This window comes from Anolis sagrei, chromosome 5 (assembly GCF_037176765.1).
Source record: "Anolis sagrei isolate rAnoSag1 chromosome 5, rAnoSag1.mat, whole genome shotgun sequence".
Taxonomy (NCBI): Eukaryota; Metazoa; Chordata; class Lepidosauria; order Squamata; family Dactyloidae; genus Anolis; species Anolis sagrei.
This window is the reverse complement of record NC_090025.1, coordinates 172787999-172802750: the sequence shown is the minus strand read 5'-3', so window position 1 is coordinate 172802750 and position 14752 is coordinate 172787999. Positions and strand designations below refer to the sequence as shown.

The window sequence follows — 14752 nt, the reverse complement described above, 5'->3', positions numbered from 1 at the left end:
TTAAGTGCAGATGAAGCTGGCAGCTATTGAAAAAATAGCAAATAAGAGAATGGTGCTAATGAGAGCAAAAAAAAGTCATAAAATAAATCAAAATCGGAGGGATACTAGGAAAATAATCAATATTAATCCACAATTAACATTGTATTTTAAAAAATCAAACCCTGTACCAGAGATATAGACTAGGATCAAATAAAGGGTATTGATGCTTTGGAACAGATTTACATATAGGAGGGAAAGGGATTGCTTGTTGTGGCAGAGGTAGTGGAATCCATGATAGATCTGGCGTCAACAATGATTACTCATTTAGGTCTTTGTTATAGTACTGTCTCCACTACATTGCATAATTAAAACAGATCGTTCAGCTTTTAAAACACCTCAAAAGACCCTAGTATGATATTTCCTTAGTAGTTCCACAAATAGGAATTCCTCTGTAGCTGTTTTCCTACTTTAAGTAATAAGGAGCCCTCTTCATTGCAGTGAAATCACAGTTTCACCTTGACCTCTGGAACACTGGGAATTTTCTGCACTTAATAGCAGGGAACTCAGCACAAATAATACTGTTTCCATTTTCTTGATTTTTTTTTAAAAAATAGAAGTTAATGGTAATATATTTCCTCTCTTTCTGTTAATTATTTAGGATCAGGTGCAGTTTCTAGTATTCATCCTCCAGTTCGTTCACCCAGTGCTTCCAGTGTTGGAAGCAGAGGCAGGTAAGACTCTGTAATAAAAAAAATAGATTCTGAAAAAATGTTTATGTGGATTAGCCAATTTAATTTGCTGCTGGGATTGGGAAGATGGGTGGAATCCATGCCATTTGTCTTATTGTAATAATAATGTGAAACTAAATTTGAGTTTTGTTTATTTGGTTCAAGAGGCAGTATATAAAGTGACACTAATAGATAAAACATTTCCAGTAATGAAAGAAACATTCCAAGACAGTGGCCAGAAAAATACTTAATGATATGTCTGCACACAATGTGAAAGTTTTATCACTTTAATACAAGAATGAGTAACCTGTACCTTCCTCCAAATTGGTCACATATGATTTTTAGCCTAGGTTCAAAGGTTTTCTGCAACTGATTGCTTCTAGTCACAAGAGCAAACTGTCCCTTTCCAGCACTCCAAGGGTGGAGACGGAGAGGAAGAAAGAGGTGGCAGTGAGAGAAAAAGAATGTACTTTTAGATCTCACCCTACCGTTCACTGGTTTCTCTGCCCACTGCCTCTAGACCAGGAGTCCTCTGACATTTTAAGCAGAGGGCCAGTTCACAATCCCTCAGACTGTTGGGGGGGGGGGGGGCTATAGTTTGAACAACACATGAATGAATTCAAATGTACATTTAGCATATCTTATTTCTAGTATAAAAAACCATGAAAGAACAATACAAAATTTAAAAGGAAGAACATAAACATACCAGTATTTCAATGGGACGTATGAGCCTGCTTTTGGCTGATATTTAAGTTCAAGTCTTCAAGTCATTTCAAACTTGGGGCAACCCTAAGTCTAATGTTTAGAGTGGGGGGCATGTAAATAACCTTGGAGGGCCACATCTGTCCCACGGTCTTTACTTTGAGGACCCCTGCTCTAGACTGTTCCCAAAGGAATCAATTTCTCGATAGAAAAGAAGTTAGAAACCCCAGATCTTTTGACTGTCAACCTTTCATTTAAGGAAGTCAAGAGGTGTTTTAAATTTGAAAAAAAATCATACAGAACATGATGCACCAATATGAATTGAGATATATTTTACTTGTTTTCTTAGCTGTTTGAAAAAAGGGCCAGCATGGGCTTCTGAAATTTTAAGTGACTTTAGAACTAAGATTTGGCTTTGTATGAAAAATCTATGAGTTCTTCTAATATGAATACTGGCATATTAATGAGGAATGAATATGTTGACTGAAATGATCAGATCTATGAAACATCCTCAGATCTGGACATACAAATACATTGGGACTGTTCCTTCATACTGGGCTGGGAGAGCAGAAAGCACTAAGCATTGTGTATGTGTATTAAGATTAATAACGCCTTTACCCTCCTAAGATGTTGGGAGCTACTTGAGATTTTCAGTTTACACATATGTATACCTTGCCATATGTATATGTCCTCCCATATAGGTGTCTTCATAGCCGAAACAAACTTTGAACAGTAGAAAATGGGAAGCAATATAACAGATGTCCAATTCCCATAACCCCTATCAAAACAATTGTACCTGACAGCATTATTGATTAAAATGATGCAGAACCTAGTACAACAGTCTATTTCTTTCTGTCTGTCTTTCTTTCTTTTTGAATGATTTTTTCCTCCGTTTCCACACTGGTTTTTTGTTTTGTTTTTTTGTTTTTTTGTTGTTGTTTTTTTGCAGCTCTGGCTCCTCTAGCAGACCATCAGGTGCTGATTCCACCCAGAAAGTCCCTGTGGTTATGTTAGAGCCCATCCGAATAAAACAAGAGCCTGGCATGCCCACTGAGAACTATGATTTCCCAATTGTAACAGTGAAGCAAGAAACAGATGAAGAATCCCGGAATCGAAATGTAATCAAAACAGTTATGAAAAATAGTCTGTATATGAGGGAGAGTGGAATAACTATTACTTTCTTGGGAAATGAGTTGAACTGCTAAGGACTTGTTTTATGTTTAACAACAAAGGAGTAGTTAGGAGTAGACAATTTCTAGGTTTTTTAGATTTTTAGGTTAAAACTCTGATTTCCTTAACTATTCACCATTTTGGTGGTGGCCAATGGGACTAATAGTCCTAGAATAGCTGGAGTGTATGAAGTAGCAGGAGTATATCAAGAACCTGGATAACTGCATGGGATTCATGCTACTTTGCTGCAGTCAGTAGCTGGAAGCTTTGCATAGTGAAAACTATATCTCTATAACTAATGGATAGTTATATGTTATTGTTGTTTTATGTTAGGTTTCATATGTATGTGAAGCATTGACCCCCCCCCCGGTGAGAAAGCGGTGACCATACATACATACATACATACATACATAAATAATAATTTATTTGTATTCCCCCCTATCTCCCCGAGGGGACTCAAATATCCATTCAGTGACACTGGTTGATTCTATTGACATACATAATTCCCTTTATTGTTTAAGAGCCACTATAGTGTGTATATTAAGTGTTGGTAAAAGTGTTCTGTTTTTATCAGACTTACATGTTTTCCTTTTTCCTGCAGTCCAGATTTCCCCGAACCATGCTTACCTCATTGTTGTTGAATACCAACCGCTCCTCTGCAGCAACTGTCTTGAGAACTGAAGCACCAGACAGCACAGGTGACCGGCTATCCAGTGGCAAGACAGCATGGATGGGGTCAGCTCACGTTGGAGACAGCAGGAAGGAGGATGACCCCAATGAAGACTGGTGTGCAGTGTGTCAGAACGGAGGAGAGCTTTTGTGTTGTGATAGGTGTCCTAAAGTGTTCCACCTTTCTTGCCATGTTCCCACACTCAGGAATTTTCCAAGGTACTCATGCTAATCGGGAGTACAGATTTTACTCAAAATAGCATTTTTCTGTTTTAAAGACTTAACAGGAAGCCTCACTGTGAAATTCAGTCTGTGAAAGTGTGTTTTGTGGCAATAACATTGAGGAATCTACTTTCTGGAAAATGTTTTCATATTTTTTCCTCTTATATTTCTGAGAAGGGTGCTTTTTGTTGGTGTTTGTTTAGGTTTATGAATACTATTTATATTTTAGTGTTAGAAAATTTAAAAATTATATGTTTGAAATGTAGTTTAACAGTAAAACCCATTTTTGTCGTTTATTTCACAATTTTATGCATTACATCAGGCGGTTTCCATTGTAACTGTTTCACACATTGCCAAAGAACAACAGTTCTAACAATGACTTAATACATATATCACACCTCTTCAGTTCCCTAATTGCACCTCTGATGTGGGGATCTCCTTCTGATCATGAGATGACAAATACTATTTGGTAAAGAAATTGAAGACAGGGCACATCTCTATCATATGGCTTCATCTCAACCTTATTTTATCTTCTAAAACACATGATTGAATCATAGAGTTGGAAGAGACCTCATGGGCCATCCAGTCCAACCCCCTGCCAAGAAGCAGGAACATTGCATTCAAAGCACCCCTGACAGATGGCCATCCAGCCTCTGTTTAAAAGCTTCCAAAGAAGGAGCCTCCACCACACTCCAGGGCAGAGAGTTCCACTGCTGAACGGCTCTCACAGTCAGGAAGTTCTTCCTAATGTTCAGATGGAATCTCCTTTCTTGTAGTTTGAAGCCATTGTTCCGCATCCTAGTCTCCAGGGCAGCAGAAAACAAGCTTCCTCCCTCCTCCCTGTGACTTCCTCTCACATATTTATACATGGCTATTATGTCTCCTCTCAGCCTTCTCTTCTTCAGGCTAAACATGCCCAGCTCCTTAAGCTGCTCCTCATAGGGCTTGTTCTCCAGACCCTTGATCATTTTAGTCGCCCTCCTCTGGACACTTTCCAGGTTGTCAATATCTCTCTTCAATTGTGGTGCCCAGAATTGGACACAATATTCCAGGTGTGGTCTAACCAAGGCAGAATAGAGGGGTAGCAGGTCTTCCCTGGACCTATGCACTATACTCCTATTTATGCAGGCCAAAATCCCATTGGCTTTTTTTTTTTTTTTGCAACCACATCACATTGTTGGCTCATGTTTAACTTGTTGTCCACGAGGACCCCAAGATCTTTTTCACACGTACTGCTCTTGAGCCAGGCATCCCCCATTCTGTAATTTAGCATTTCATTTTTTCTTCCTAAGTGGAGTATCTTGCATTTGTCCCTGTTGAACTTCATTTTGTTAGTTTTGGCCCATCTCTCTAATCTGTCAGGATCATTTTTAATTTTGCTCCTGTCCTCTGGAGTATTAGCTATCCCTCCCAATTTGGTATCATCTGCAAACTTGATGATCATGCCTTCTAACCCTTCATCTAAGTCAGTGGTTCTCAACTTGAGGTCCCCAGATGTTTTTGGCCTTCAACTCCCAGAAATCCTAACAGCTGGTAAACTGTCTGGGATTTCTGGCAGTTGTAGGCCAAAAACATCTGGGGACCCCAGGTTGAAAACCACTGGTCTAAGTCATTAATAAAGATGCTGAACAGGACCGGGCCCAGGACAGAACCCTGCAGCACTCCGCTCGTCACTTCTTTCCAGGATGAAGAGGAAGCATTGGTGAGCACCCTTTGGGTTCGTCCATTTAACCAATTACAGATCCACCTAACCGTAGTTTTGCTTAGCCCATATTGGACTAGTTTGTTTGCCAGAAGGTCATGGGGGACTGTGTCAAAGGCCTTACTGAAATCCAGGTATGCTACATCCACGACATTTCCCGCATCTACCCGCATCCCGCATCGATAGAGCTTGTAACTCTATCGAAAAAAGAGATCAGATTAGTCTGGCATGATTTGTTTTTGATAAATCCGTGTTGACTATTAGCAATGACCACATTTGTTTCTAAGTGTTTGCAGACCACTTCCTTAACAATCTTTTCCAGAATCTTGCCTGGTATCGACGTGAGGCTGACCAGGCAGTAATTGTTTGGGTCATCCTTTTTTCCCTTCTTGAAGATTGGGACCACATTGGCCCTCCTCCAATCTGCTGGAACTTCTCCCGTTCTCCAAGAACTCTCAAAGATGATTGCCAATGGTTCCGAGATGACTTTCTCTAGTTCCTTCAATACTCTTGGGTGTAGTTGATTTGGCCCTGGGGACTTGAACTCATTTAGAGCGGCCAGGTATTCCTGGATGACTTGTTTCCCAATTTGGGGTTGGGTGTCCTTTGATCCCTCATCCACTCCATCTTGCTGAGGTTGAAGATGACTTTCTTTTTGTGAGAAGACCGAGGCAAAGAAGACATTAAGTAGTTCTGCCTTTTCCCTATCCCCTGTCAGCATTGCCCCATCTTCTCCTCAAAGAGGCCCTATCGCCTCCTTGTTCTTCCCTTTTCTACTGACATAAGAAAAGAAGCCCTTTTATTGTTTTTAATGTCCCTGGCAAGCCTGAGCTCATTTTGTATCTGCAGTCATTTTGAACTCAGGAATATATATTGATACATGTCGTCTTCTTTCTTCAGCGGGGAATGGATTTGTACATTTTGCCGTGATTTGTCTAATCCAGAAGTAGAATATGATTGTGACGGCCCAAGTAATGTGTCTGAAGAAAAAAGGAAACTGGAAGGCAATATGGAATTGTCACCTACAGATCGGAGGGTAAGAAAGGCAATTGTTCACAAACAATTCCAAAATTATTACTATTCTAGAATTGTTCTCACTTTCTTGAGAAACTGCATGCTGGTAATAAAAGTAACCGTGTTATGTGGTCACTGCTTTTCCAGAACTGAGACCATATCAGAAAGACAAATTGCACTTTGTACCATGTTCATTTTATCATTTAGGTCATTATAAGTCAGTCAGTTATATGTTGCTCTGCAGATCAAACTGAAATCTTCATTTATTTGGAAGATGGTTTCTAAAGAGCCAGTAAAAGCAAAAGGATATTCAAATTTTTTCACACATTTTGGGAATATGCTGATTAATTAATTAGTTAATTAAAATTATCAGAAGTAAGGTGACTCAATGTTTCAGACCCCCATAGTCAGTACTTCTAGGAAATTATACACTATCAGCAAAAACATGGAAAGGTATGTACTGTAGAAGAGAGGCAAATGAAACAATGTCATAATTTTAGCAGCAACTCCAACATAACAGGACTACATATCTAGTGACTATAATGCTTTTGTAGCTCTTCAAGTAAGTGTTTTATCTTTTATTGTGCAGACATGTGAAAGACTACTGCTGTACCTTTACTGCCACGAAATGAGCCTTGCTTTTCAAGATCCAGTCCCTCCCACGGTATGGTTGTCCCTTCAATATTTTCTATTAATGCATTGAAAGGTTTGTGTTAGTAACCATCTCTGGTCGAATAAGCCATTCTTGCTCCTCAGTGCAGCATATCATTCAGATCTCAGATCTGAGTGCCCTCCTCCCAAATATATATTGATAAAACCTATAATTTTCTGATCACCGATCTTTTTATTAACATGTCATTAATGTAAATGCTATCAGGTAAACATCAATGATAGATGCATTATTTTGGTATGAAAAGGCATCACATTAATCATCACATTATTATATTTATTTATTTATTTATTTATTTATTTATTTATTTGCTATACTTGTATACCGCCGTTTCTCAGCCTAGCCGGCGACTCAACGCGGTTTACAACAACTTATAACAAACAACAGTATACAGTTTAAAAGCATAAAAACACAATCCACAATACATATATCAATAAACAATCCAATTCATCTCTTGACTAAAATCGCGATCCAGTTTCGTCGTCCAAATTGCCAGTCCTTCAATCATTACACTTATTGCACTGAGTTAACTGAACGCCTGCTCGAACATCCAGGTTTTTAGTCTTTTCCGGAAAACCATCAATGAGGGGGCTGATCTTACCTCCATGGGGTATCCTGCTTTATCTCTCTAAAAAGACACTCAAAGTGTCTAATTGTTTTAAATATATAATGGAGATTGTTACTCTGGTTAACTGCAAAGTGTGGCAAAACAGCTATGAGAAACCTCTGGGAAATTGGGACAAATGATGTTGATAATGGCATTGCCCCTTGCAGTGATTTAAATCTATTTTAGCTAAATAAGATTTTCATTTTATTTTTTGCTTCATATTTCTTCCATTTACTGTCATTAATAAAAACAGAATGCATATCATGACTCTTTTGCTTAAGATCTTCATTGACATAATTTCTTTGTATCACCAAAACAACAAAAGTGACACTGACATTATTTTCCAAGAATACTGATCAGTTTCTTTTTAGGTGCCTGACTACTACAAAATAATTAAGAAGCCAATGGATTTGTCAACTATCAAAAACAGATTGCAAATGCATTATCCACTGTACACAAAACTGGAAGATGTGGTGGCTGATTTCAGGCTGATCTTTCAGAATTGTGCAGAATTTAATGAGGTTAGAAAATACATTTATTATTTTTATTTTGAACTATCTGCTTCGTGCTCAGTTAAAGTTTTGTAAGTATAATATAAGGATCTTTGAATTCATTTGTTTCTTTTATTGATAGATAAAATGCAAATATTTGAAAGTAACTAAGGTAACATTTCATCAGCACATCTTTCTATCATGAATAAGAGCATAGCCAAGTCTTACCTCAGTCTGTATTGAACTGTGGCTGTTTTATCAGAGACAGAAGCTTCAACATCAGAGAAGCTGCCTATTTCCAGCATATGATAGTATTTATACAGCTTCTAACAGTGTTAATATTTACAATCTTGGTTCCTAAATAGTTGTATGTGACATTGGACTATACAACAGAGATTTAAAACATACATATTTCAGACTTGATATTTAATAGGACTGTGCAATATTTTTGTTTGTGTTCGTAAGTCGGATCAAATTAGTTAAATTTCTACTTGTGAGGTTTATTTATTTGTCGTGTCAGGACAACCAGTCAAATTATATTACATTTCTAACAGAACAAAGCAAACAAACAGACAAAATACAAAATTTGTGAGTTTGGTAGTTGATTAAATGTCCTTTGACCAGTATCTGGCCACTTGGAGTGCTTCTGGTGTTGCTGCAAGAAGGTCCTCCACTGTGCATGTGGCAGGGCTCAGGTTGCATTGCAGCAGGTGGTCAGTGGTTTGCTCCTCTCCACACTCGCATGTCGTGGATTCCACTTTGTAGCCCCATTTCTGAAGATTGGCTCTGCTTCTCGTGGTGCCAGAGCACAGTCTGTTCAGCGCCTTCCAAGCGACCAGCATGCAAGCATACTTGTGAGGTGATATCCAACATGTGGGTGTGGCCTTTGTCAAAAATTTACCCAATCCTTTTTTGTTTGTATTTTTTAAATTTTGGAAGCCTCTCAAAGTCAGTTTTATTTTCAGTGCAAGTAATTAAAGCAAAGCCAAAAAGGCTGCCTTTCCTCTTTAAATTAATGGCCTCTTGCTTGCCATTAGGAGAGAGAAGCAGCAGGGAAAAAGCAGAGTTTGCTGTGAAAGAAAGCACAGAATTCTGGGAAATGTAGTTTGGGAAGGCAAAGAGCCCTATGCCAGAGAATTCAAAAGACCCTGCCCTAAACTACATTTCCCAGAATTCTGCTCAACATCAGAAAGCTCCAGTCAGGATTGGGGAGAGCTATTTTTCCTCCATAGCCTCAGCCAGCCAGTGTTCCAATACATTATTGAATTGGCAAAGCTGAGGACTGACTGACACTTCTAGTAAGTAAATCTCTGGATTGGGCAGGGTTGGTTAATATGAGAGACATTCAATGAGATAGCTATTGTGTTTGGTTTTTTTAATTGTCAAAACTTTTTTGAAATTTGGGGGAAATTATCTCATGTTATCTTTATCATTGTACAGCAAATTCAAAGAGATAGTTCTTGTAGTTTTTTGAAATAGTTTATAAAACCTTTGAAAATTCCCCAAAAAATCTGAAACTTGATGGGCTAAATGTAAATGTAAATGTAAATGGTAAATGTGTTTTACCATTGTAGCACATTTCACCCCCAATACTTTTGTAATGACTTTTTATCAATAGCACATGCCTAATTCTGAATATCTTTACATTTTGTGACCTTACATAATAAGTAAAAGCTTGTTCATATTCAAAGAGTAGGAAATAATATTACACTAAATAAGGTGCTAATGTAATCTTGCATGCCAATTGTAAAGTTATAAATGCTATTGTAAATTACATCAGAGTGGCAACGTGTTTTAGATACTGACATATTGACTGAATCCATGAACTGTGTGTATCTTGACAGAGTGAGGAATATATTTTTTCAGCTAAAATATCTGATAATAGAGTAGTGAAATTCATTTACCTGTTTGTTAATACCAAATTACAGGGAGTCCCCAAGTTACAAACAAAATGTAGGTTTGTTCTTAAGTTAAATTTATTTGTAAGTTGAAACAGGTACATTTTAAAGTGTAACTGCAGATATATATATATATAGATACACACACACACATACATACAAGCTTTGGATAGTATAGGGAAGAGTTAACACCCCTGTGGTGTTTGTTTTGTTGTCTGTGCCCCTGTTCTGAAGACTTCATCTCACTTTGGATTTTGAAAAAAATTGGCTTGTTGTGGAAACAAGGATTGGTGCTAAAGCTTCAATGGAGACACCTTTTCCCCATGAACACTCTTCTAGGAGTGATTTTCCCTTTCAAAGGGAAGATTTCTCTCACTTCCTATTGTCTCAGCCCTGTTCTTAACTATGAGTTGTTCGTAAGTCAGAAGTTTGTAACTGAGGGACTGCTTGTACTGTATTTCAGTGAGATTTGATAACTATGCTTTCAAATTATTTTGGGTCATATATTACTGCAAATATAACTAAGGACCAACTGGTATGTTTAATTCTTCCCAACAGCCTGATTCAGAAGTGGCTGATGCTGGCATGAAATTGGAAGCATACTTTGAAGAACTTCTGAAGAATATTTTTCCAAACATAACATTTCCTGTTCAGCCTTACTTCCGTGCTAATAGAGACAGTCCAAACTTATCAGGTGATTCAGACGACGACTTTGTGCAGCCCCGCAAAAAACGCCTCAAATGGGAAGAGCGACATTTTTTAAAATGAACTGGTTCTGTCTCCTGTTAAGGATTTTTTTACCTAGATATTTATCAGCATTTGTTTTCTGGACTGTTTTAAGACCATTGACTTCTACAGATGTGGATATTTTCTGCAGGTTCCGTCTTCCCAGCGTGGCACAAATTTATCAAGCAATGAGGCATATAGGTGGCATTAGAAAACTTTCTATCAATTTTATCAGTGTTTTGGAAGTTCATTGTATTTTAATTCCAGAGTGTCAACTGTTCAACTCTTTTATTATGAAAGGATTTGTACACACATAAGAATGGGAAAAGAAATTAAATTTGGAAAAACATTTAATGTGTGGCTCTTACTGTTTTAAAAACTATAAGATATCATTCAAAAAGCCATGTGACTGACCATAGTTTTCATTCTTTGTACTGTATATGACCATTAGCCCCTGAAGAGAGAAAAAACACATGGCTTGATATTGTCCTAGGATCTGGACTGGTACAGTCAGAGGGTTGCTACCTCCTCAGTGCTACTTGTGTTCTAAAATGTAAGCAGGTGAGGAGATTAATTAAAATACTTTGAAAAATTGTGTTTAAGTGTATTATTGTGCACATAGGAAAATAAATCATTTATTTTATTTTGATTCCCTAGTTTGATTCCCCCTGGTGGTGCAATGGGTTAATAATAATAATAATAATAATAATAATCTTTATTTGTACCCCGCTACCATCTCCCCAAGGGACTCGGTGCGGCTTACATCAGTAACACAACCTTAATAAACAATCAATAAAATACAAATCATATAAATCACATAACAAAAACAACATCAATAATGACATATTAAAAACAGCCAGGCCAAATGTAATAGATTAAAATTGAGAATATGCTGACGTGAACAGGTAAAGTGTAACTAGGATAGGATTTTTCAGAGAGAAACGAGGGTACGCAATCCATCCTAAGTCAGTATTAAAGTGCATTATTGCTGAGAGTTCTTATTCTGGGAAGGCACACTGGAACAACCACATTTTCAAGCTCCTCCTAAAGACTGCCAACGTTGGGGCATGTCTAATGTCCCTGGGAAGTGAATTCCAGAGTCGAGGGGCCACCACTGAGAAGGTCCTCTCCCTTGTCCCCACCAGTCGCGCCTGCGAGGGAGGTGGGAGTGTGAGCAGGGCCTCTCCAGATGATCGAAGAGATCGTGTGGGTACATACACAGAAATGCAGTCACGCAGGTACGCTGGTCCCAAACCGTTCAGGGCTTTGTAGGTAAGAACCTGAGGGTTGACCGCTCCCTCAAGAAGCACCAGTTAGTAATCTGGCTGCCACCCGTTGTACCAATTGAAATTTCCTGGCCGTTTTCAAGGGCAGCCCCACGTAGAGTGCATTACAGTAATCCAATCTGGAGGTGACCAAGGCATGGACCACCCTGGCCAGATCCGACTTCACGAGATACGGTCTCAGCTGGCGCACGAGTCTTAGTTGTGCGGAGGCCTTCCCGGTTACCGCCGACGCCTGAGCTTCAAGCGTAAGTGATGAGTCCAGGAGGACACCCAGACTGCTTGTTCCTTCTCATCCAGACAGACACAGCGGCCAGACACTCGTCCAGCACCTGAGGGGCTTCCTTGGAGTTAGGTGGAAAAGAGTAGTAGAGTTGCGTGTCGTCTGCATAGAGATGGCACCCAACTCCAAAACTCTGGATGACCTCTCCCAGCGGTTTCATGTAGATGTTGAAAAGCATGGGGGACAGAATGGAACCTTGCGGGACCCCACAGGTCAAAGGCCAGGGGTCCGAGCAGGTGTCTCCCAGCTTCACCATCTGGGAACGAACCTCCAGGAAGGACCGGAGCCATGACAGAGCCGCACCTCCAAGGCCCATCCCGGAGAGCCGACCAAGAAGGATACAATGGTCGATGGTATCGAAAGCCGCTGAGATGTCCAAGAGAACCAGAAGGGTCACACTCCCCTGTCCAGTTCCCTGTGGAGGTCATCCACAAAAGGCAACCAAAGCTGTCTCAGTACCGTGACCAGGCTTGAAACCAGACTGTGACTGATCCAGGTAGTTGATGTCATCCAGGAAACCCTAGAGCTGAGGTGACCACCCACTCCAGCACCTTTCCTAAAAACGGGAGGTTGGAGATTGGTCTGTAGTTACTCAAGACCGTGGAGTCAAGGGAGGCTTTTTTCAGGAGTGGTCTAACCACAGCCTGTTTCAACCCATATGGAAAATTCCCTTGCTCCAACGATGCATTTATGATCAATACAAACTAATCCATCAATCCACTAAGAAGGGCAAGGGTCCAGAGCCGACGTGGTCGCCCTCACAGCCCCAAGGATCCCCTCCACGTCTTCAGGATGAACAAGCCGAAAGGAATCCCACAAAAGCAGACAATCAGATGCCTCAGTCACCTCTCCTGGCACTGTATTTAAGCTGGTGTCCAACTCGAGGCGTATCTGAGCAACTTTGTCTGCAAAATGGTGCGCGAACTCGCAGCACCGAGTTGTCGGGTCGTCAAAGACCTCCTCCACCCCAGGGGTGAAGAAGCTCCCCAACGACCCGAAACAACTCTGAAGATCTATTGGATGCAGACGCTATGCAGGCAGTCGTGAAGGTCTCCCTGGCTACCCGTATAGCCGCGGTATAGGCCTTAAGTGAGGCTCTAGCATGTGTTCGGTCAAAGACATCCCGAGATTTCCTCCAGACGCACTCTAGTTTCCTTCTTGTTCGCTTCATCACAGCCAACTCTCCAGTGAACCAAGGAGATGGTGTGTGTCTGCGCAACGAGAGGGGACATTCGTGACGTTTATCACCACTGAGCTGGTGAACTTTCTGACCGAAAGGTTGGCGGTTCAGATCCGTGGGACGTGATGAGCTCCCACTGTTAACTCCAGCTTCTGCCAACCTAGCAGTTCATAAACCTGCAAATGTTAGATCAGTGGGTACCACTTCTGTGGGAAGATAACTGCACTTCATGCAGACATGTTGGCCAGATGACCTTGGAGGTGTCTACAGACAACGCTGCCTATTTGGCGTAGAAATTGAGATGAGCACCACTATCCAGAGTTGGCCACAACTAGACTTACCTTTTTACCTAGTTAATAATGCAAGCATTTAGGTAGTCTTAAGGTGCCCATAGAACTGTTCTGGTTGATTCCCACTCTTCCTATGCTATCTATCTCAAATAGCAAGAAATCGTCCATAGCATTTAAAAAAAAAAAAACAGAATGGGTAACTCGCCATCTTAAATTGGGTTTGGATTTTAATAAAATGGTCTAAAATCCCTGCTTGAAAATAAATGTGAAATGAAGGGTGATGAATCCCATCTTTCCTACTGATTTATTACCAAATAGCACATGTGAAAACGTTCATCAGAATGTATATCGGATTGGTATGAAAATATGCATTTAGATGGGCACTGGGTTTCATGGGAGAAAATAAGTGGATTTCAATCAAATATATTGTTGGGTGAGAGAAATCTGAACTTTCTCTTAAGAGAAACAGCTGGGCTGGGAGCTAATCTATTGAGACCTCCACCCCAACAGTGCTGCCAAATGAAATTTATTTCTTCAGTTGGAATTCACAGTAGTATCTCAAACAAAATAAGTTCCCAATTCTGATGAAAGTGTCAATAAGGTAACATTTGGCTCCAGCATGATGTTCTGTGGTGTCCCTGTTTTTCAGTTGTTTTCTGATGGCCACGGGCAAGAGAATTGACCCGTTACTGTTGAACTCACTGTGTTTTCTAACCGAATTAACAAGAAGATTGTAGAGAGAAATTCAGTGTATGTCTGTGTGCAGAATGCAGTGGGGTTATTCTGTATAGAATCAAGAATTGGAAGAGACTGTAATGACCATCTAGGTCCAATCCCCTCTTGGAGGAGTACCCAATTCAAACACTCCTGAAGATGGCCTCTGTGTATAGACCTCAAAAAAAAAAGTACCCTGTGGGGCAGTTTTATTCCACTGACAAAACTGTCCTTACTATCAAGAAGTTCCTCCTAATATCTCTGAATTAGCTGCATCAAAACTGTAGTGGCAAGTAGAGATTTTTTTTCCATTTCAGGAGTGATTTGAGAATCTGCAAGTTTCTTCTGATGTGAGAGAATTAGCCGTCTACAAAGATGTTGCCCAGGGGACACCCAGATGTTTGAATGAAATATATAACAACAA

General features: G+C 39.9%; 1 protein-coding gene across 2 annotated transcripts in view; it reads left to right on the top strand.

Moving 5' to 3' along the window:
* Window positions 1–11173, top strand: part of TRIM24 (tripartite motif containing 24) — a 43618-nt gene extending 32445 nt beyond the window's left edge. For both annotated transcript variants that reach the window (XM_060776855.2, XM_060776854.2), the window contains exons 13-19: window positions 638–710; window positions 2359–2527; window positions 3181–3467; window positions 6073–6208; window positions 6776–6850; window positions 7835–7984; window positions 10411–11173. In XM_060776855.2, coding sequence (XP_060632838.2) covers window positions 638–710; window positions 2359–2527; window positions 3181–3467; window positions 6073–6208; window positions 6776–6850; window positions 7835–7984; window positions 10411–10620 — 1100 coding nt within the window. In that variant the 3' untranslated portion in view covers window positions 10621–11173. The remainder of the gene's footprint in view (window positions 1–637; window positions 711–2358; window positions 2528–3180; window positions 3468–6072; window positions 6209–6775; window positions 6851–7834; window positions 7985–10410) is intronic.
* The last annotated feature ends 3579 nt before the right edge of the window (window positions 11174–14752 follow it).